Genomic DNA, 24,248 nt, shown 5'->3' with positions numbered 1-24,248 from the left:
GTTATTCATTCAGGAAAAATTGACTGAATAAATTCCAGGAATATTAAAAATCTACCAAAATTTTTTAAATATTAGAAATGAAAGACAGTGTCCTCTGCAAGACTAAAGCAAAATCCATACAGTAAATAACTTAAAAACTGGATGGAAATAGAAGTAAATATTTATGGTGACACCACTCTCAACTTCATTTTTATTACAATTGAAATAGGAATGATATTTACCCTGTTTACTATCAGTGTGAGTAAAACATGTAGCATCATCAAGTGAGCCTGGTGTTCCAAGATACTTCTGTCCATAGAGGTCAGAAAATGTGCAGTGAACAGGGTGTGGAAGTCATCCTGGACCCATTGCATAGTGTTCAACACTTCGACTGGTGCGTCCTTATTATCTGTCTCCCTGCCAACTTAATTTCGAATTCTTTTTTTTTCCCACTGTACAGCAAGGGGGTCAGGTTTCCAATTCTTATTCCTGGAGGCAGCCATGAACTAGGCAGGTCTATCAGTAATCAGATCTTAGTAAGGAAGGAGTGGCTGGTTAATAATGCACATGTTCCTGAGGTCCTTGGGGCTCCTGCTAGGGGTAGGAGAAGGCTTGAATCCAGAGCTAATACAACTCTGACAAAAAATATATATGTTAAAATCTGCATTTGAAAGGAGTAACCTGGCCCTAATTTCTGTGTTGAAATCCTACTCCATGCTATTGAGCTTTTTGTTCTCTTATCCCAGTGAAAATGAATGATCCTGCTCAGATCTCTAAATAAGGAAGTATCAGCACTCTCTTACTGATCAGAATATTCTTAGAGGCTTAAAAGTGTTGATACTATTGCTTCCAACATAGTTGCCTCTCAAATTCAAGTGAATTTTTTTTGCCCGCCCCACTGGTAGGCATAATGAGTTCCCAGGCCACAGTTGTGACTTCTGCCACAGCTACGGCAATGCTAGATCCTTTAACCAGCTGTGTTGGGCCAGTCCTGGCAATGCAGAGATGCCACCAATTCCATTGCACCACAGCAGGAACTCCTCAAGTGAATATTTTCTCTCCTTCCTTTATCTTTTTTCAGAAATAAAGCAGGTAACAGGTTTACAGTAAAAAAAAAAATCATGGTGACAAAAGACATCATAATCAGAGTTTGAAGACATGTGATACAATTAAAAGTTTTGCATTGCTTGTAAAAAAAATTGACACATAGGTATACATGCATAAAGCATATACACCATCATACACGTGTATATATTCTTAATAATTTAAAATCAATAAGTAAATACAATGAATAAAATAGGAACTTTGCAAAAGGTATGAGTACATAATTCATAATTCATGGTACTCTCTGTTTTTATGTTCATGAAAACAGAGAGTACCATGAAAAAACAAAAATATATGAAAATCTCAACTACACTGGTAGTGAAAGAAGCACAAATTTGTCTGACATTAAGATAAATTATCTACCATCACATTGGGGGAAAGTGAAAACATTTGATAAATGATAATTTCAAGATTCTAAGACATCTGGGATTCCCTAAATCTCCTAATGTTTAAAGGCTAGTCTTATAGAATCTTAGAACTGTAAAGTTGAAAGGTTCTTTCTGAATCATATAGACTGGCCTTGTATTCTTTTGAACAAAGAACCCGTGCTTCCTTCAGAGAAACTGACTCATCATCTTGAAGTTTTGACCTTTTCCCTATCCACAGATGTATAATGAATATAACTTTCTAATATTTGTAAGTTTGTAACTAATATTCATATCTTTCTTAATATTTGTATCTTTCCTATTCTATTAATTTCCTTCTAAATGAGATAAATTATAGACCAGGGCATAGAAGTCACTTAAGCCAAATGACAACAAAAATTTTATATTAAAAATGAAACATAAAAAAATTAATGGTGGCAATAGTGTTGCTTGCATACAGTAAGTTTATCCTCTCCTATAGCTCCTGGTAATTTGATACAGTTCCATTAAATAGAAAAGTTGAAGAATTTCTTACAATGTAAAACATATACATGGGGTCGGTGGTTAGGCTGGGGTTTGGGTTGGAAATGCTATAAAACTGGGTTGTGATGATCCTGTACACCTCTAAAGGTAACAAAATTCATTGAGAGAAAAAAAGAAAAGGTGCAGTACAAAAAATAAATAAAATAAAACGTATACACAACCCAAGATTAGAACCACATGATAACTATTCTGAAGAAAATAACAAATGTTTTCCCTATGGTGTTTTTGAGATATTCACTGTAGTATTACTGCAGCAGTGGGAAACAGGAGGCCATCTAAATGTGCATAAAAACAGAGAATAATAATTTCTTCATGTTGTGTAATCCAGATGAAAAGAAAAATGTAAATTTATATGCAGTGCCATTAAATAAATCCCCAAGAAATTGATGACTAAAGGACAAGTTGAGAACAAAGTTTGCAGCATGAAAAATTTTATGTTAGAACACATCTTCTACTGAAATATATGTAAACATCTATATATACAAAATAAACATTTTTAAAAGATGGAGTTCCCTTGTGGCAGAGCAGGTTAAAGGTCTGGCATTGTCAGTGCCATGGCTCTGGTTACTACTGTGAGGAAGTTTTGATCCCTAGCCCAAGAATTTCAGAATGCTGTGGATGCACACAAAACCAACAATAACAAAATATATGTATGTAAGATAAAATTAGGGTTAAAATGTGGAGAGAAGAAAGATAGGACCCAAAAAACAGCTGATAAGTACAGAGAACAGAGACCAGAGAGGGAAAGTGTGTAAAATGGGTGAGGGGAGTCAAAAGGTATAAATTTCCAGTTATAAAATAAATAGGTCATGCTGTAATGTATAGCATGGCAACTATGATGGCAACAATACTCTATTGCATCTTTGAACATCGTTAACAAAGCAAAGATTAAAAGTTCTTACCACAAGCAAAAAAAATACTGTAATATGTGTGGTGATGGATGTTAACTAGACTTATTTTGGCAACCCTTCCACAATATATACAAATATCAAATAATTAAGTTCTGCACTTGAAACTAATGTTGTATGTCAATTATACTTCAATTTTAAAGTGTCCATTAATAAATATATCATTCTGTTCACTCTGACCTAAGGCCCTCATAGGGTGAAAAGACCAGTAGCGTTTCTTCATGATGGGGAGGTTTTCTAATAACACAGGATCACATAGCTCTATATAAAAATATTTAAAAACTAACCTCAAGGGACATTTTGGTACAAATACTATTTATACTATGCAAATACTTTTAAAAAGTACTGCAGTTTCTGAGAAGTTGATCATAAGACAGATTAGGAGGAAGAAAAAAAATCCAGACCAGCAATTTACAAATCAGCTCCTCTAGGACAGAAGATGTACTTAACAAACAAACTTTTTTCAAGACACAGAGACCCAGATCAGACTTCTTCCATGGCTGGGCTTGCTGGTCTCCACACAATGAGAAATAGATACTTAAGGTTGCTGCCAGGTAGGTGGGATTATAAAAATGAGATAGACGAGTAAATCTATGTGAGGATTCTCTATCCAGTTTGAGCATATTGTCTCTTTGTCAGGATATTTTACTTGTTTCCCAACTATCTCTATGGGACAAGTGTAAAAATTTTAAGGATATTAGCACATTTATAATCATTTTCAAAAGAGAAAGCTAGTGAAATTTATTCTTAGTGCAAACTTGAGAACTTTACAAAGATTCTCACTTTACTACCAGTATAAGTTCAGTTCTTCCAGAGAAACAGAATCACTGAGATGTATATCTATGGAGACAGAAAGAGTTTTATTTAAGGAATTAGTTCATAAGACTACAGAGGTTGGAAAGTTCAAAACATGCATGCAAAGGAGCAAGCTGGAAACCCAGCGAGGATCTGATGTTGCATCTCATGTTCAAAAGCAATTTGAAAGCAGAAATCCCCCTTCCCTGGTAAGGTTAGTCTTTTTTCTCTAAAACCTTCCACCAGTGGACAAGGATTACCCACATAATGGAAGGTAATATGCTTTACTCAAAGTCTACTGATTTAAGTGTTAATCTTATTAAAAAAATAAACCTTCACAGCAATATCTAAACTGGTATTTGACCAAATATATGGGTACTATGGCTAAGACAAATTGAAAAAATATGTTTTTTTTTTCAGAAGAATAGATAAACTATTTTAAAGCTCTAATGTGGTAAGAGAAACACTGTTATTTAGGCTCTAGGCTTTATGTGGGATGAAATGATTAGAAGGAAAATAACTGTTAACCAGTGGGAAAACATACTAACAAAGTTAGCTTAATTCTGATTAGTGTTTATTTCCTTCAATATTTAGGATAATACCTGTTGCTAGTAAGTTAATTGTTCCTTCTATGTTGTCTTCATTGGTTGCAAATTGGTTCCTGGTTTTTATGAAAGTAGCCATGTTTATTATCTGATGTGTGGAATATGATTTTTTTCTTTTCTTTTCTTTTTTAATTGTTATTTCCCCAATACATTTTTTTCTACTGTACAGCATGGTGACCCAGTTACACATAGATGTACACATTCTATTTTCTCACATTGCCATGCTCCACCAAAAGTGAATAGACATAGCTCCCAGTGCTACACAGCCGGATCTCATGGCTACTCCATTCCAAATGCAATAGTTTGCATCCATTAACCCCAAGCTCATAATCCACCCACTCCCTCTCCCCCTTGGAAACCACAAGTCTATTCTCCAAGTCCATGATATTTTTTTCTGTGGAAAGGTTCATTTGTGCCATTAGTTAGATTCCAGATATAAGTGATATATGTGGTACTTGTCTTTCTATTTCTGACTTACTTCATGCAGTGTGAGAGTCACTAGTTCCATGTTGCTGCATTATTTTGTTCTTTTTTATGGCTAAGTAGTATTCCATTGTGTATATATACACCACACCTTCCTAATCCAATCATCTATCAATGGACATTTGAGTTGTTTCCATGTCTTGGCTATTGCAAATAGTGATCCAATGAACATGCAGGTGCAGGTGTCTTTTTTAAGGAAAGTTTTGTCCGGATATATGCCCAAGAGTGGGATTGCTGGGTCATATGGTAGTTCTATGTAAAGATTTCTAAGGTATCTCAATGCTGTTCTCCATAGTGGTTGTACCAGCTCACAAACAGTGCAGGAGGGTTCCCTTTTCTCCACGCCCCCTCCAGCATTTGTTATTTGTGGACTTATTAACGATGGACATTCTGACTGGTGTGAGGTGGTATCTTGTGGTAGTTTTGATTTGCATTTCTCTAATAATCAGTGATGTTGAGCATTTTTTCATGTGCTTGTTGGCCATCTGTATATCTTCCTTGGAGAAATGTCTCTTTGGGTCTTTGCCCATTTTTCCACTGGGTGCTGTTGAGTTTAAATTGCTTGTGTATTTTAGAGATTAAGCCCTTGTCAGTTGCATCATTTGACACTATTTTCTCCATTCTGTAAGTTGTCTTTTTGTTTTCTTTTTGGGTTCCTTTGCTGTGCAAAACTTGTCAGTTTGATTAGGTCCCATTGGTTTATTTTTGCTTTTATTTCTGTTGCTTTGGGAGACTGACCTGAGAAAACATTTGTAAGGTTGATGTCAGAGAATGTTTTCCCTATGTTCTCTTCCAGGAATTTGATGGTGTCTTGTCTTATATTGACGTCTATTAGCCATTTTGAGTTTATTTTTTTTTGCATGATGTGAGGGTGTGTTCTAGTTTCATCGATTTGCATGTAGCTCTTGAGGTTTCCCAGTAAGAGTTGCTGAAAAGACTGTCTTTTTCCCATTTTATGTTCTTGCCTCCTTTGTCAAAGATTAACTGCCCATGGGTGTCTGGGTTTGTTTCTGAGTTGTCTATTCTGTTACTGGTCTGTATGTCTGTTTTGGTACCAGTATCACAGTGTCTTGATGACTGTGGCTTTGTAATATTGCCTGAAGTCTGGGAGAGTTATGCCTCCCGCTTGGTTTTTGTTCCTCAGAGTTGCTATGGCAATTCTGGGTCTTTTGTTGTTCCATATAAATGTTTGGATTGTTTGTTCTAGTTCTGTGAAAAATGTCATGGGTAATTTGATAGGGGTTGCATTTCTGTAGATTACTTTGGGTAGAATGGCCATTTTCACAATGTTGATTTTTCCAATTCAGGAACATGGAATATCTTTCCATTTCTTTACATCTTCTTTAATTTCATTGATCAATGTTTCATAGTTCTTGGCATATAAGTCCTTTACCTCCTTGGTCAGGTGTATTCCCAGGTATTTTATTTTTTGGGGGTGCAATTTTAAAAGGTATTGTGTTTTTGTATTCCTTTTCTAATATTTCATTGTTAGTATACAGAAATGTGACTGACTTCTGAATGTTAATCTTATATCCTGGTACTTTGCTGAATTTGTTGATCAGTTCAAGTAGTTTTTGGATGAGTCCTTAGGGTTTTCTATATATAGTACCATGTCATCCGCATACAGTGACCGTTTGTGGAATAAGATTTTTTAATGCTGTACCCATTGAGGGAAAATCCTGTACAGACTCACCAATCTGAAAAGACTTTCATAGGGGTCATTGCCTCACATGAGTGGGATGAGAGACTCTAATAGATGGTCTACTTACAGCCCGCAGGGTAAATTTCATTCCTTTGCACCCAGAGTGGTTTTTATACCACAAGTTTGGTCTGTGACTCATTTTCTCAGGACCAAACTGGGAGATTAAGGAGAAAGTCTGTGTCCTCTCTGCACTGTAGCAGGGCCAGGGACTCATTTGGAAGGAACACTAGAAGCCATGGGTGTTGTACCTGGGGAAGCCACTTAACCAGCAGATAGTGTCTCTACCTGCAGGTGCCTTAGTTCTTACTCACCATCTGTCCTCAATTCCTACCTCTTGATTCCAGGGCTTCATGCCCTGCTGACATCATTGTGAGCTAGGTCTCAAACTGGGACCTCTTTCACTCCAATGCCCTGAAATATGTGTGTTAAATAAGAGGAGTGATCCTGGAAGAGAAATCCTCAGAGAAGATTGCTGCCATTGCCAAAGAACAAAGAACATAAGTATGGGCAAAAGCATACCAATCTAAAGGACTTTCTCCTCTACAATTTAACCCCTCTATTGGTAGAATTTGGAGTATCTAAGATGTGCCTCTGCTATCAGCTGTCTGTGTATACTCTGTCCTTTACCTGTAGCACCTAAGTTCCATGAGGCCTGTGTCTGTTGGTAATGGACTCCTCAAGGAGTCCTAAAAGATGGAGGTGAGAAGCTGAGTTCTCAATTCTGAGTAAAGTACAGGAGCCTGGGCGTTGCTGCTGGAAAGCTGAAGGGTGAAGGGCCAAGAGCCATCTTCTCAGGAGACAATGGCTATGAGGACAGGAGTTGAAGCTGGACCACAACTCTACTTTCTTTGTCATCTTTGTTTTTTTAGCCTCAGGACTCTTGCTGCTGTTTTTGCCATTGGGATTTGCAGCCCTGGAAACAAGATGTGAGTCTGCCCATCCAGCCCCTTTAGTGACATAAGCTCTGGAGTACATGCTGGGGTCCCAACAAGGGGGGAAAAGAGGTGTATTCTGCAAGGAAGACTCAGAGAACATTTTCTGAACATAAGAGAAGCTATGCCTCCCCCCACACCACCACCCCAAATGCCCAGAGATTTTTGTCTCTTCCTCTTCCAATGGCAGCCAACTATCCATCCACTCCCTTCCTCTACTATTGGACCTCCAGATTGCAGCTGAGTTTGTTCATTCCTTGATCTTCTGACTATGTCTCTAACCCTACATCTTCTGCCCCCGCAGCCTGTGCTTGGTGGTGCCCTCCAAACCCTCCATGTATCAATGCTGATAACTGCCGTTGCTTTCCAGGATTCGGTTCTTCATCTGAGGTGATCTTCACTGGCCCCTTGGAGAGTTGTGATGGTATGGAGCCTTGGGGTGGTAGAAATGTTCACACAAATTTGGGGAGAGATTGTGGTGCATCCATAGCCTTCAACCCTAAGAGAAGCACAGAGGCACTTTTCAATAAAGCAGAGACTTTAGAATAAGAATGTATAAGTGAAATGGGCAATCAGGTTTGCATGATGAGTAGATAGAGAGTTAATTTTTTTCTTTTAATTTTATAGGCTATGAAAATTTTATAGTTTTATAAGGTTTCAAGGTAGCCTTATTTTTTTAATTATCAAATTTGAGCTCAAAGAGATTGAGTGACTTGTTCCAAAGTTACACAACTAATAAAGTGGTAGAAACAGATCCAGGTCTAAAGCTAAGGAGTTTTTATTCTTCAGCAAAACAGAATCACCAAAAGAAAATTATAATACTTAAAAATTGTTATGGGAGTTCCCATCGTGGCACAGCAGAAATGAATCCAACTAGGAACCATGCGTTTGTGGGTTCCATCCCTGGCCTCGCTCAGTGGGTTAAGCATCTGATGTTGCCGTGATCTGTGGTGTAGTTTGCAGACACGGTTCAGATCTGGTATTACTGTGGCTGTGGTGTAGGCCAGCAGCTGCAGCTCCGATTAGACCCCTAGCCTGGGAACCTCCATATGCTGTTGGTGTGGCCCTCTTTTTAGACAAAAAAAAATTGTTATGATGGAAATTTTTGTTTTAGGTATTTTACCCATTTTTAAATGAGAGAAAAGAAAATAGCTTTGACATCAAGACTCTTCATCTACTCAAAATAGTATTAGATGTATAATTATTGATAATAAAAATATACCTATTGCTTAGAAAAATGAGTGAAAAATACTCCTAATATTTTCTAGGAAGCTGTGTAGTGGATTTATGGGTGATTCTATTTGTTTTCATTTTTTTTTACTCTTTCTTTGTTTTCTAAGTATACGTGTGTCATTTAATATTGAAGGGAAAGTAAATTTTATCAGAGAAAAAAAGATGCGATAACTGCACAGTCCTTCCATGACCCAAAATGTATCCTAAAGTTTCCTTTGTGCTTTTGCGTATGAGTGTCTCATGGAGATTTATATACTAGGTGAACATGAAGAGGAGATTTTGCTGCTAATGTAACTGGATCCTGTCCCCTCCCTGGGAGCACACTTGTCTGGTTAAGAAATTTCTCATCCTCATGCTCTCCCCTCCCACATGCATCATTCCATTCCCAGCTATCCCCAACTCCATCCCACCTCAACCTAACAGCCCTGAATACAGATTTGCAGACATTGCCACCATCTGAAAACAAGGAAGTCCCATTGCCCAGGTGGGGTCTGAACATGAATCTCTCAAGTACACATCCTTCCCCCTTACACTCAAGTCCCGGTACCTTCACCCACAATTTGGGTCTGGGGAAATCCTTGGGTTCAGAGAAAACACTCTGCTCTAGGGGAGACAGTTGCCTGCCCTGACTCATCATGACTTTGTACATTATTTCATGCTCTAAAAGTCTTTGATCCCCTGCTTGGAATGTGCAAAAGCTGAACATTTTGCCTCTGCATTTTTACCAAGTTGTCATTCTTTGGCAATAGTGTCTGACCCCTGGTCTACAGTTCTCCAAACTACTCCAATGGGACTTAGCTCATGGCTTCTTTATTCCCATGTTTAGAGAACAGGGAAAAATAAGATGTCAGAAAATATTCCCAATGACTCAGCTGTGAGCAGCTTCTTATTTCTTCCTCATTTACCATCCATGACAGACTCTGATAAAATATGATTTCCCTAGGCTGGAGACAGCAGGACTCCTCCAGAGACATCCTGGGGCATAATGAAAAGTCCTTACCCTGGGAGCTGGTGGAGTGCCTGATGAGGATTGTGGGGTGTACTAGGGCCACTGTGAGTAAAGGGGAGGTGGAAGTGAGCAATAGGCAGGATCCTGACCACCTAGTTTTTACTTCAGGTGTGAATAATGGGTGTCATACTGGAAAGCCCTCAGACATGTCTCCCCTGCTTCCTGATAGCACAAACAGCAACCAAGAGGATGGTCTGGAGCCATTGCTTCTGTCTACCCCAAAAGGCCTACAAAGTGGATACAGACCTCCTTCCAGCCCCATCAGGCACAGCAGTGTCTTAATCTAGGTGCCTTCAGACCCAGCCAGAGAAGAGATGAGCAGGGCAACCAGTAGGCTTTCTGGAGGAGCTGGCTCCAGTCCAAACCAGCCCCAGGAATGCCACTCAGAAGCTGAATTCTATCCAGTCTTTGTGTCAAACTCAGGATGGAGGTCAGTGTCGCTGCCCCATGGGGACTCACATATTTGGGAGGTGACCTTTTGTCTTGTTGTGTTCCAGATATCAATGAGTGTAGACCATCCTGGAATGTGTCCTCTGAAATACATATAGACTGCCAGGACTTTAACGAGAGCCACTCCCTTTGCAAAAAAGGAAACAGTCTTCTTTCTCGTGAAATGTTTGTGAATGAGTGTAGAAGCATGACTCCTGGTAAGAAGGAATCCACATCTTTCGTACATCCCGTCATTCATGAAGTTTGTGGTCACCCAGTCCACTTTCTCCAAGCGACAGAGAACTGTTCTGAGCATCTGCCTGATATCCCCCCTGTCTCCAAACCCTGAGGGTCAGAACCCTTCACAGAATGTCACTTCTGCCATTTTGGGATGGCCTTCTTGCCAGCTAGCATCTTGTTTTCTTAAAACAGAGAGGTTGGCATTCAACATGCTGCAGGAGTTGACTTCCAGTGCAATGAGTTCCAATATACTGTCTGTATTCTTCATCACTGACTGCCAGGATAAGACCCTCCTCCACTGGAGCTCACAAAAGCTTGGCCAAGTCAGGAGCCCTCCGAGACTCCTCTGCCATGATAGACCCAAGAATCCTGCCCAGAAACAGGAAGGGGGAGATTTGAGACTGGGCCCACCTTCCCCAGCCAGCCCAGTCCTTGGCCAACAACCACATCTGGCACCCTGATCCAATTCTTTGGCCACTCAGCCTTTGTCTATTTCCCCATGCAAGGCTCCACCTTTCCCCTGCCCAATAATTTCAATTCACAGGCCTGTGGGCAACTCAAATGACTGGGGCCTGGGATGATGTTATGTCAGAATAGATAGGGTGATGTGGATTAACCCAAGTACACTCAATGAAGCTCTTATCTGGAGCAAATAAAAAATGAGTGCATCACTGAGGACCATTGTCCTAGCCCAACCTTAGTCTATTAAGGAAGTCAACACAAGCCCCATATTGACCAAGACCACTTGAGGGCAGGGTGGACACTGAGCCCATTTAGCAGAGGCCCACAGCTCAGCACCCCCTGAGCCACCTAGTAAGAAGGCAATGGCCAATGCATATGTGGTTGAAACTGGACCTCAACTCTCCCCTCTTTGTAATCTCTCTGTCTATCTGCCTAAGTCTAGAGGCACTGCTGATTATAACATTGAAAACTGCAGCTGAAAAGCTTAAAGGTGAGTCTGCCTACCCAACCCCATAAGTGACATATGCTGGAGAGTGCCTGCTCTGGTCTGGGTCCTCTCACCAACAACAGAGGGGAGGGAGGATTATTCTGCAAGTGATGGTCCTCTAAGGATAAGAGAAGCTGTTATTCCTCCCCAAATGTCCAGATTTTTCTGAACTCTTCCACTTCTGCTGGTAGCCATCCCTCTCTTCTTTCCCCTCCTCTACTATTGGGCCTCCAGCTTGCACCTGGCCTCCTCTATTTCTTGAGTCTTCTGACTATGGTTCCTCCCCACAGCCTCTGACCCCACAGAATGTGCCCAGTGGTGCCCTCCAAACTCCAAATGTGTCAATGCTAACAGCTGTCGCTGCACTTTGGGATTCAATTTATCATCTGGAGAAATCATCACCAGCTGTTCAGAGAGTTGTGACGGTACAGAGGCTTGGAGGGAGGGTGGCATACCAAAGTTGTGGGAGGAGGTAGTGGGGCCTCCAGAGTCCTCATCCCTGAGAGCAGCACAGAAGCATTTTAACAAGGGTAAGAGAGAGGTAACAGCTCAGGGAAGTATGAGGGGAATAGGAAATCAGGTTTTAGTAGGTGGAGTGTTGAGATCTTACACAGCAGAACTGGGCTGCCTATGTTCAAAGTATAGCTCTGACACTGGCTCCCTGATATTTAGGAACTTGTCTTTCCTGTCTCTGCTTCATTTTGTTTGTCTATATATTCGGGATATTCATTGTACTGATCCCACATCCATGGACTGAGTTTTTTTTTTTTTTATCATACTATCTTCCATCATGTTCTAACCCAAAAGACTGGACATAGTTTCCTGTGCGGTACAGTAGGACCACATTGCTTACCCAGTCCAAAAGTAACAATTTACATCTAATAACCCCAACCCACAGAATGGGAGAAAATTTTTTTCAAACAATGCAGCAGACAAGGACCTAATCTCCAAAATTTACAAACAATTCTTACAACTCAACCACAGTGACAACAAAAACCCAAGTGAAAAAATGGGTGGAAGGAGTTCCCGTTATGGCTCAGTGGTTAATGAATCCGACTAGGAACCATGAGGTTGCAGGTTCGATCCCTGGCCTTTCTCAGTGAGTTAAGGATCCAGCGTTGCTGTGGCTCTGGTGTAGGCCGATGGCTACAGCTCCTATTAGACCCCTACCCTGGGAACCTCCATATGCCACAAGAGCGGCCCAAGAAATGGCAAAAAGATAAAAAAGAAAAAAAGAAAAAATGGGAAGAAGACCTAAATAGACATTTCTTCAAAGAGGACATACAGTTAGCCAGTGGACCGAGATTTAATATTTACCTTCTTGAGGAAAAAGTAAAGTATAATACAGAGAAAATCATCAAAAAATGCAGGCTATTATCATCATTACTATGGTTACTATTTTTTATAGCACAAAGAAAGGGGGTAAATAATGGCACCAATGAAAGGAAAGAAACTCCTAGGCCCATGAAGCTCAGGTTCTTTTAGTAGCTCAAGTTCTCCAAGAACGCTTGCCCACTCACAATCATGGTTCCCACCTCAGTCCTCACAGCAGACCCAGGAAGCAAGCAGAGCGAAGATTGTGGGTTTTTTCCCACCTTCAATCATTTTGCCCAACCTCCAACCCTCACCACCAACAATGACCACTCTCTGTATCCATGAGTTCAAGGGATTTTTAGATTCCACATACAAGCAAGATCATGTAGCATTTGACTTTTTCCATCTGACTAATTTTACTTAGCATAATGCCCTCAAAGTCCATCTATATTGTCACAAATGGTACAGGTTCCTTTGCTTTAATGTCTGAATAATATTCCACTGCATATATACCACTTTTTTGTTATCATTCATGTTCAGTGGACACTTACGTTCTTTCTATGACTTGAATGTTGTAGATAAGGCTGCAATGTACATGGGGGGGGTGCAGATATCTTTCCAAGTAAGTGTTTTCATTTTCTTCAGATAAATACCCAGAAGTGGAATTATATAGTAGTTCTATTCTTAACTTTTTTAGGAAACTCTATGTTTTCCATAGTATATATATACAAATTTTTGTTCCCACCAACAGTACACAAGTGTTCCCTTTTCTCCCCTCCTAGCCAACACTTGTTATTTCTTGTCTTTTCCATAATATCCATTTTAATATGCGTGGAGCGTTATCTCATGGTGGTTTTCATTGCATTTCTCTGATAGTTAGTGATATGGTGAAGTTTTTCATGTTCCTATTGGCTATTTGGAAGTCTTTGGAAAATATATATTCAGATCCTCTCCCCATTTTTAAATTAGACTTTTTTTTTACTTTGTCTCTATTGAGTTTGTGTAGTCCTTTTTGTATGTTGGATGTTATCTCATTGTGAGATATTTGATTTTCAAGTATTTGCTCCCAAATTGTAGATTGCCTTTTCATTTTGTTGATGGTTTACTCCACTATTTGGAAAATTTTTAATTTGGTGTATTCCTACTTATTTATTTCTTTTTTTGTTGCCTTTGCTTCAGGAGCCAAATATAAAATATCTTTGCCAATACCAATGTCAAAAAGTTTACCCCGTATGTTATCTTCTAAGAATGTTATGGTTTCAGAGTAGTGTCATTTTTAAATGATCACAATTGACCACAAATATTTTGATTTATTTATCCAAACAATTAATAATAAAGTGGTAGAACAAAGCTCAAGGTCTAAAGCTAAATACTTTATTTTTCAACACCACACAATCATAAAAGAAAATTACATTATTTTAAATGGTTAATAGGTAAACGTTATGTTACGTATAATTTAAACAATTAAAAAGTGGGAGAAAGAGAAAATTATATGATTTTTACAACAATAAATACTCTTCATCTACTCATAGTAGTTTTAGATGCATGCTTATTGCTAATAAGTAAAAATACTCCTAATATATTTGAGACAATGAAATGTATAACTAAAATTTTCTAGGAGTCTGTCCAGTGGACCTAAGGACAATTTTCTTTGTTTTCATTTTTTACATTTTCTTCATTTTTTAAGTATCTATGTGTTACTTAACATTGGAAGAAAAGTAAATTTTATAAGGGAAAACAGATTTGTGACTAACACTTAGCCCTTCCATGACCCTAGAGAAATTCCTAAGGAATTCTTTGTGCATTTGCATGTGTATGTGTCTCACAGAAATTTGTAGACTGTTGAACATGGAGAGGAGATCCTCCAGCTAATATTACTGGCTCTCAGATCTTTGCTGGGAGCACAGTTCTCTGGTTGAAGACTTTCCTATCCTCATATCTTCTCCTCCTCAACCTCCATTCCATCTCTCCCCCACTTGACTCCACCCCACACAGTCAAACTTTAAGACAGATCTCCAACTATCACCACCATATAAGAATAGAGGAGGAAGTTCCAATGACCAGGTAGAAGCTCAACATGAATCCTTCCATTGTGCATCCCTCCCAAATACTTTCCTGTCTTAGAGCTGACACCCACAGCCTGGATATGGGGCCTTAGAAACTAAATCTGGGTTTCCTTTGCTGTGCAAAAGCTTTTCAGTTTGATGAGGTCCCATGGGTTTATTTTTGCTCTAATTTCGATTGCTTTGGGAGACTGACCTGAGAAAATATTCATGCTGTTGATGTCAGAGAGTGTTTTGCCTATGTTCTCTTCTAGGAGTTTGATGGTGTCCTGTCGTATATTTAAGTCTTTCAGCCATTTGGAGTTTATTTTTGTGCAGGGTGTGAGCGTGTGTTCTAGTTTCATTGCTTTGCATGCAGCTGTCCAGGTTTCCCAGCAAGGCTTGCTGAAGAGACTTTCTTTTTCCCATTTGATGTTCTTGCCTCCCTTGTCAAAGATGAATTGACCATAGGTGTCAGGGTTTATGTCTGGGTTCTCTATTCTGTTCCATTGGTCTGTCTGTCTGTTTTGATACCAGTACCACACTGTTTTGATGACTGTGGCTTTGTAGTATTTCTTGAGGTCTGGGAGAGTTATGCCTCCTGCTTGGTTTTTGTTTCTCAGGATTGCTTTGGCGATTCTGGGTCCTTTGTGGTTCCATATAAATGTTTGGATTGTTTGTTCTAGTTCTGTGAAAAATGTCCTGGGTAATTTGATAGGGACTGCATTGAATCTGTAGATTACTTTGGGTAGTATGGCCATTTTTACAATATTGATTTTCCCAATCCAGGAACATGGAATATCTTTCCATTTCTTTACATCTTCTTTGATTGCTTTGATTAAAGTTTTATAGTTCTCAGCATATAGGTCCTTTACCTCCTTGGTCAGGTGTATTCCGAGGTATTTGATTTTGTGAGGTGCAATTTTAAAAGGTATCATATTTTTGCATTCCTTTTCTAATATTTCATTGCTGGTATACAGAAATGCAACTGACTTCTGAATGTTAATCTTATATCCTGCTACTTTGCTGAATTTATGAATCAGTTCAAGGAGTTTTGGGGTTGAGTCCTTAGGGTTTTCTATGTATAGTATCATGTCATCTGCAAACAATGACAGTTTATCTCTTCTCTTCCTATATGGATGCCTTTTATTTCTTCGGTTTGTCTAATTGCTGTGGCTAGGACTTCCAAAACGATGTTGAAGAACAGTGGCATCCCTGTCTTGTTCCAGATTGGAGTGAGAAGGCTTTCAGTTTTTTCCCATTGAGGATTATATTTGCTGTGGGTTTATCATAAATGGCTTTGATTATATTCAGGAATGTTCCCTCTATACCCACTTTGGCGAGGGTCTTGATCATGAATGGATGTTGGACTTTGTCAAATGCTTTTTCTGTGTCTATTGAGATGATCATATGATTTTTGACTTTTTTTTGTTAATGTGGTGTATGATGCTGATTGATTTGCGTATGTTGAACCATCCTTGTGAACCTGGGATGAACCCAACCTGGTCATGGTGTCTAATTTTTTTGGTATGTTGTTGGATTCGGTTGGCTAAGATTTTGTTGAGAATTTTTGCATCTATACTCATCAATGATATTGGGCGATAGTTTTCTTTTTTGGTGGTATCTCTGTCTGGTTTTGGTATGAGGGTGATGGTGGCATCATAGAATGACTTTGGGAGTATTCCTTCTTCTTCAACCTTTTGAAAGAGTTTAAGGAGACCAAAAAGAAAACAAAAAGACAACTTACAGAATGGGAGAAAACAATTTCAAATGATGCAACTGACAAGGGCTTAATCTCTAGAATATATAAACAACTTATACAACCCAGCAGCAAAAAAGCCAATCAATCAATGGAAAAATGGGCAAAAGACCTGAATAGACATTTCTCCAAAGAAGATATACAGATGGCTAACAAACACATGAAAAAATGCTCAACATCGCTGATTATAAGAGAAATGCAAATCAAAACTACCATGAGGTACCACCTCACACCAGTCAGAATGGCCATCATTAATAAATCCACAAATAACAAGTGCTGGAGGGGCTGTGGAGAAAAGGGAACCCTCCTACACTGTTGGTGGGAATGTAAACTGGTACAGCCACTATGGAGAACAGTTTGGAGATACCTTAGAAATCTATACATAGAACTTCCATATGACCCCACAATCCCACTCTTGGGCATCTATCCGGACAAAACTCTCCTTAAAAGAGACACGTGCACCCGCATGCTCATTGCAGCACTATTCACAATAGCCAAGACATGGAAACAACCCAAATGTCCATCAACAGATGATTGGATTCGGAAGAAGTGGTATATATACACAATGGAATACTACTCAGCCATAAAAAGGAATGACATAATGCCATTTGCAACAACATGGATGGAGCTAGAGAATCTCATCCTGAGTGAAATGAGCCAGAAAGAAAAGACAAATACCATATGATCTCATTTATAACTGGAATCTAATATCCAGCACAAATGAACATCTCCACAGAAAAGAAAATCATGGACTTGGAGAAGAGACTTGTGGCTGCCTGATGGGAGGGGGAGGGAGTGGGAGGGATCGGGAACTTGGGCTTATCAGACACAACTTAGAATAGATTTACAAGGAGATCCTGCTGAATAGCATTGAGAACTTTGTCTAGATACTCATGTTGTAACAGAAGAAAGGCTGGGGGAAAAATGTAATTGTAATGTATACATGTAAGGATAACCTGACCCCCTTGCTGTACAGTGGGAAAATAAAAAAAAAATAAGGAAAGAAACTAAATCCCGAGGTGCAGAAAGAACTCGGATCTGAGGGAAAACAGTTGTCTGCCCTGACTCACCACAATGCTGTGAGTCCAAGGCCCTAAAGTCTTATATTCCCTGATCAGAAAGTACAGGGTAGGACATTCTGTCTCTTCATTTTGATTCATTCTTGTGTCTGTCGTGCTTATTAAACCATTGTTCTTTTTGGCCAGTAGTTTTCAGCCCTTACTTTTTGGTTCCCTGAGCTCCTCAAAGGCAATGTGACTCATGAGCATCTTTCCTTTTATGTTCAGAGAACAGAGACACAGAAGTTTCCAGAAAATACCCAGTGACCAGCTGTGAGAACGATTGTACTGCTTAATGATTTCAAATCCCCAACTGCATTAGATCAGTGAGGACTTCCCCCAGGGGTGGAGACAGCAAGACTCCCTCTTGAAAAGGTTTAACTTTGGGACATTGATGAGGATTTGGGGATATACTTGGGCCCAGTGAGTAATAGTAGGTCAAAGCCATCAATGGCAAAGGGCCAGGTCTCCTGGATTTATCCTAAATTGTAAATAATGAGTTTCACACTGGAAAGTGCCTGGCCATGACTCCCTCCACTTAAGGGCATAATTCATTGCCACTACCCACCTTGAGATAACACACACAGAGCCATGATAGTGCAAAGAGCACCATAGGAGAGGGGCTGACACCTCAGTAAGTGCCTCCATCTACCCCTCAAGGCCTAGAAATGGGGTGCAGACTTCCATCATGCTTTTCCCATCCTGAAGCAGGTGAGTGTCTAAATTCAGGTCCATTTGGGCCAGCTAGTGAGCAGAGATGAGCATAGAAGTCAGCATTCTTTCTGAAGAAAGATGAGTACCTCCTGGGAGCTCAGTCTGTCCAGTCCTCATGATAGGATCAGGCTAGAGACCGTAGCCTCTACCATGTGCCTTCACACCATCACGAGGTGAACATTGTCCTATTGTGTTCCAGACATCAATGAGTGTGAAACCCCCTCCACAGTGTCTTGTGGAAAATTTTCACAGTGCTGGAACACAGATGGGAGATACTACTGCACATGCAGCCCAGGATACCAACTTGTTTCTGGGGCAACGATGTTCAGGAAAGAAAGTGAGAACACATGTCAAGGTAAGAGCCAACCTATGTTTTCTATCTCCTCTGTGGACTTCGAATGTAGCAAAGAGCTGGCATGGACACCTATGCAGTCACACATCCACTCTGAACATTAAATATCACTTCCAGAATTTTGAAATATCCATCTGACCCCCAGGCATCTTATTTTCACAAAACAAAAGACAGGGATGTCGTTCAAAGTACCCCAGGAAGTCATAGCCCATTTGGTTCTAGCACAATAATTATCCTCTTAACCATCATCAGTGACTACCAGGAGAGACATTTCCCCACTGAAGCCCATAGAGGCTCTGCCATACCAGGCATTCTTTCACACCTCAAACCACGGAGTGGGGATGTCCAAGGGTGACCACCTTCCCAAGGCAACCCAGTCCCTGCCAACAACACCAGCAACCTGACGTTACTTCTTAACCACTCTGTCTCTATTTCCCACACAAAGTTCTGCCCTAATACATATCAATAATTTCAGTTGTCAAGCATGAGAATATCACAAGGACCAGGACTCAGAAAAATGTTGTGTCAGAGCAGGATGACAAGAGCACCCCAACATACACACTTGGAGATCTGGATGAACAGAAGAGGCTCCCATCTGGACCAGACAGCAACAGAGATCATCATAAGGAACCATTTCCCCAGGACCAAACCTCTCCCAAGGAGGTCAAACCAGGCTCCATGGGGGGCCAGACTGATGGGGGACAGAAGAAGAAGGCTAAGCCCCACTGGCAAGAAGCCAAAGGTCTGTATCCCTGGTGGAGCACAAGGGCCCATATGACACAAACACCTGCTACCCCTCACCCATCAGACCTTTCTCCCCACTCCAGCCAGCCTGCCCTCACCCACCATTGACATTCCTCATGCGTGGATTCTCACCACTTCCTGCTTGTGCAGGGGATGCCTCCCTGGGGATCAAAAAAAGGCACCCAGGACTTCCCCACTTGATATAGTGCCACTGTCTGGATGGCCCTGGCCTTTCTAGCATCTTCTTCATTCTCCCTGCTCTTGCCTTATAGTTTCAGCCTTGGGGAGCCTAGATCAGGTACACTTCTGGGTCTATCTCTATTGAGTTGTCAGAGTCAGTATAGATAGGACAGCATGTCCCTGAAAGAGTCATTGAGATTCCAAAGAGAATTCAGCCAGTGAGCAGCCATTCTGGGGATAAGTACAAAGGCCATTATTGGGAGCAAAAATGGGTCCTGGCTGGGAAATGCAGAATTTCTCCTGCACTCACTTCCCAAGAAAACCCACTCTGGCCTTTCTCCAAATGCTCAGGATAGAACATGGGTGGCCATGATGTCCACACCTGGGCTGACAGACTGGTAGGACTCAGGTTGAGTCCATCCACATCTGGACAACAGAGCATCTAGGCCACCACGTTCACTTAGGGAAGCCCCCATGTGAATAGGAAAAAGTTCCTACTCACCAGGAAGGATACAATGAGGTCTTCCAAGACTCTGAAGTTCCTCATCTGTCCCAGCTGATCTCCTGGCTGGTGGGAGAACTTCCCAGAGTGCAGAAGCTTTTCTTCTGTACCAGCTCCTTCCTATCTGTGCAAGTCCCATCCTAGTTCCTTTCTCATTTTCTCTCTTTTCCTTTTTTTCTTTATCTTATACCCTACCCAGTTTCATGAAGATTTTCTTGCTCAATCAGAATGCTGAGATCTTTTTCCAGTGTTCAGCAAATTTTCTATGTGAATCATTCCACATGTAGATGTATTTTCAATGTATTTGTGGGAGTAGGTGAGCTTAAAGCCCTACTACTCTTCCATCTTCTCATTTCCCCAATTTTCTATTTCTTATATGATTTTTAGCATTTTGTGTGTCTCTAGTAATTTTTCCATTTCATCTAGGTTTCCTAAAATGTTGTTGAATGATTGCTCATAGTGTAATGATCCATTGTAAATGCAAATTATAAACTTGCATTATATGTATCATATGTTATTACTTATAGCAGGGGTTCCTCTTGAGGCTCAACAGGTTAAGAACCCAACAAAGTGTCCATGAGAATGCATGTTTGATCCCTGAGCTCACTCAGTGGGTTAAGAATCCAGAATCGCACAATGGCTTAGGTCACAGATGTGGGTCAGATCAGGACCCACAGTGATTGTTGCATAGGCTGGCAGCTGCAGCTCCAATTCAAACCCAAGCACCCCCTAACCCGGGAACTTCCATATGCTGCAGATGTGGCCCTAAAAGGAAAAAAAAATGTTATTACATATAACAAATAAAACTATCATTTATATATAATATCTTATGTAATATAGAGAGTATTTATGTATTATGTTATATTTGAATATATATGCATAAAACAGTGTTATGTCAAACACTGCTCACACAATTATTAACCTTACTTCCTTGTATAATGCCATAAACTTTTAGAATTCTCCCTGAAGGTTATGTAGGAAGAAGGTAGGAATATCACCTTGACTCAAAATCAGACAAAGATGCTGCTGACCTGGGATACACTGCACGAATCTAGTGATTCAGGTAACAGTTAAGGGAGAGAAAGGACACTGAGGCTTCACAGTGGGACAAGTTTGTGAAGATGTGACCAAAAAAATGAAGTTTAACTAGAACTGCGGTATATCAGAGGCAAAATGAAAGAGTCCATCTAAAGAAGAGGTCACGTTGGGCATCCCAAGATGTCAACTTTGCTCCTGTCCTGCAGGTCCTATTGTAGTGGGCCTTGTCTCTACACCAGGGATGAGAAAATTGCTTGACAATGTCTCTTTGGTCCTGGATACTGAGGAGGAGATAGTTCTGCATGAGACACAAATGGTCTTGAGACAGGAAATCTCCCCCATCCTGCTATCAAATGTGGTATCCGCCTTTCTCAACCGCAATAACACACAGAACCTCAACTCCCCAGTTACCTTCATCTTTCAGCATGTGAGTCCTGGTGGGATGGAGCTGTGGGTGTGGAAGAGCCCTGAGTCCTGCACAGTCTTGGGCTTCAGGGTTCTCCTTCAGGAGCTCACCATGCCCTCAGGAAAGCCCTCCATAAGCATTAGAACAACTAGCTCAAACCCATTTCTTTTTCCTACAGTCAGTGACCCTTGGGCCAAGGCAGAAAGTGTTCTGTGTCTTCTGGGAGAATAGCCATAATGCAAGTGGTCATTGGGCCACCAATGGCTGCAGGATGGTGAGCACCAAAGACAATAGCACTATCTGCCATTGCACCCACCTCAGCAGCTTTGCCATCCTCATGGCTCACTACGAAGTACAGGTGAGAGCCCTGAGAGGGGCTGCATTCAGTATCTCCTGCTGTGTAACATATCCACACACATGTATCAAGTAAAAAAGAAAAAAATATATATTACCTTGCAGTTTCTTCTGGTCAAAAAATGGGCTGTTTTTTCAGGGTATTACAAGTCTTGCCTCTCCTCTGAAGCTTGGGGTCCTCATATAAGCTCCCTGAAAGCTGGCAGAAATCAGTTCCTTGTGGTAGAAGAACTGAAGTCTCTTTTCTTGCTGTCAGAAGGGGACCAGACTGAGCTCCTAGGGGCTGCCCACATTCCTTCTTACATGGTGCTATCTGGAGACTAGCAAGAGAAGATCCCTTATGTCAAAACTCTCTTGTCCTTAGAATCCTTTTCACCAGGAAGAGCCAAGATCTCTTAAGAGCTCTTCTGAGTAAGTCAAGCCCACCTAGGCCATATATTTCTTTGTTTGTTTGTCCATGTATATTTTTGTTTTTCATTTCATTTCATTTTTAATGTTTTTTTATAGTTGATTACAATGTTCCGTCAATTTCTGCTGTACAGCTAAGTGACCCGACTGATCATACACATATATATGTTCTTTTACTCATACTATCTTCCATTTCTCTTCAATTGATTTGTATGTCTGTTTTTGTACTAGTACCACACTGTATTGATTACTGTAGCTTTTTAATATTGTCTGAAGTCTGGGAGATATGTCCCCTACTTTGCTTTTTTATCCTTAGGATCGATTTGGTAATTCTGGGTCTTTTATTGTTGTGTATAAATGTTTAATTGTTCTAGTTCTGTGAAAAATATCATAGGTAATTTGATAGGGATCACATTAAAACTGTAGATTGCTTTGGGTAGAATGGCCATTTTTACAATATTGCAATGACATATTAGAAAGGGAATATAAAAAACACACCCCCCAAAATTAAATACCTAAATTAAAATATTAATTCTTTCAATCCAGGAGCATGGTATATCCTTCCATTTCTTTGAATCCTCTTTAATTTCCTTGATTAATGTTCTACAGTTCTCAGCATATAAGTCTGTCACCTCCTTAGGTTTATTCCTAGGTATTTAATTTTGGGGGGTGTGATTTTAAAAGGTATTGTTTTTTATATTCCCTTTCTAATATGTCATTGCAATATTGTAAAAATGGCCATTCTACCCAAAGCAATCTACAGATTTAATGTGATCCCAATCAAATTACCTACGATATTTTTCACAGAACTACAACAAACAATCTAAAAATTCATATGGAACCACAAAAAATCCAGAATTGACAAATCAAGCCTAAGGATAAAAAAGCAAAGTAGGGGGCATATCTCCCAGACTTGAGATTTCTCTTTTTTCATTTCTTATTTTGTTTATTTGGGTTCTTTCTCTCTTCTTTTGAGTCTGGCAGGGGGTTGTCAATTTAGTATAACCTTTCAAAGAACCAGCTCTTGGTTTATTGATTTTTTTCCTATTGTTTTTAATCTCAATTTTATTGATTTGCTTTCTGATCTATGATTTCCTTCCTACTGCTAATTTTAGGTTTTGCTCATTCTTCTTTTTCTAATTCTTTTAGGTGGTATGTTAAGTTATTGATTTGAGGTTTTTCTTCTTTTTTGAGGAAGACCTGTATCTCTATGAACTTCCCTCTAAGAACTGCTTTTGTGGCATCCCATAGATTTTAATGATTGTTCATTGTTTTATGTAATTTCCTTTTTGATTTCCTCATTGACTCATTGGGTTTTTAATAGCATGCTGTTTAGTCTTCATGTAGTTAGTTTTTTCTGATTTATTTTCCTGTGGTTGATTTCTAGTTTCATGCCAGTGTGGTCATCGAAGATACTTGAAATAATTTCTATACTCTTAAATTTGTTGAGGTTATTTTTGCGCCCCAGTATGTGGTCAATCATAGATAATGTTCCATGTGCACTTGAAAAGAATGCATACTCTGGGTTTTTTTGGATGCAATGTCCTAAAAATATCAATTAAGTCTAACTGTTCTATTGTCTTTTAGGATCTCTGTTGTCTTAATGATATTCTATCTAGAGGATCTGACCATTGACCTGAGTGAGGTGTTAATGTCTTCTACTATTACTGTGATCCCGTCAATTTCTCCTTTTATGTCTGTTAGTATTTGTTGTAGGTATTTGGGTGCTCCTATGTTAGGGGCATATATATTGATGAATATAATATCCTTTTCTTGAAATATTCCTTTTATCAACAAATAGTGTCCTTCTTTGTCTTTCTTTATGGCCTACATTTTAAAGTCTATTTTTTATATGAGTATTGTAATTCCTGTTTTCCTCTCATTTCCATTTGCATGAAATACACTTTTCCATCACTTCACTTTCAATTTATTTGTGTCCTTTACCCTAAGATGAGTCTCTTGGTAGGCAACAAATTGTAGGTTCTTGTTTTTTTATCTGGTCTGCCACTCTCTGTCTTTTGATTGGAGCATACAGCCCATTGATATTTAAGGTAATTATTGATAAATATGTTATTTATTGCCACTTTAAACCTTGTTTTCC

At 39.8% G+C, this 24,248-nt stretch overlaps 1 protein-coding gene across 1 annotated transcript in view; it reads left to right on the top strand.

Annotated features, from left to right (window-relative positions):
* Positions 1-3,316: 3,316 nt before the first annotated feature.
* Positions 3,317-24,248, top strand: part of LOC125119263 (adhesion G protein-coupled receptor E2-like) — a 38,010-nt gene continuing 17,078 nt past the window's right edge. Inside the window, 9 exon segments of the mRNA XM_047766105.1 lie at positions 3,317-3,453; positions 7,354-7,410; positions 7,721-7,840; positions 10,156-10,305; positions 11,226-11,279; positions 11,567-11,701; positions 18,363-18,518; positions 18,991-19,361; positions 21,122-21,406. Of these exon segments, the coding sequence (XP_047622061.1) occupies positions 3,339-3,453; positions 7,354-7,410; positions 7,721-7,840; positions 10,156-10,305; positions 11,226-11,279; positions 11,567-11,701; positions 18,363-18,518; positions 18,991-19,361; positions 21,122-21,406 (1,443 nt within the window). The 5' untranslated portion in view covers positions 3,317-3,338.

This window comes from Phacochoerus africanus, unplaced genomic scaffold, assembly GCF_016906955.1.
Source record: "Phacochoerus africanus isolate WHEZ1 unplaced genomic scaffold, ROS_Pafr_v1 Scaffold_21, whole genome shotgun sequence".
NCBI classification, from domain to species: Eukaryota; Metazoa; Chordata; class Mammalia; order Artiodactyla; family Suidae; genus Phacochoerus; species Phacochoerus africanus.
Note: the sequence above shows the minus strand (reverse complement) of the source record. Positions and strands in the feature narration are given on the sequence as shown.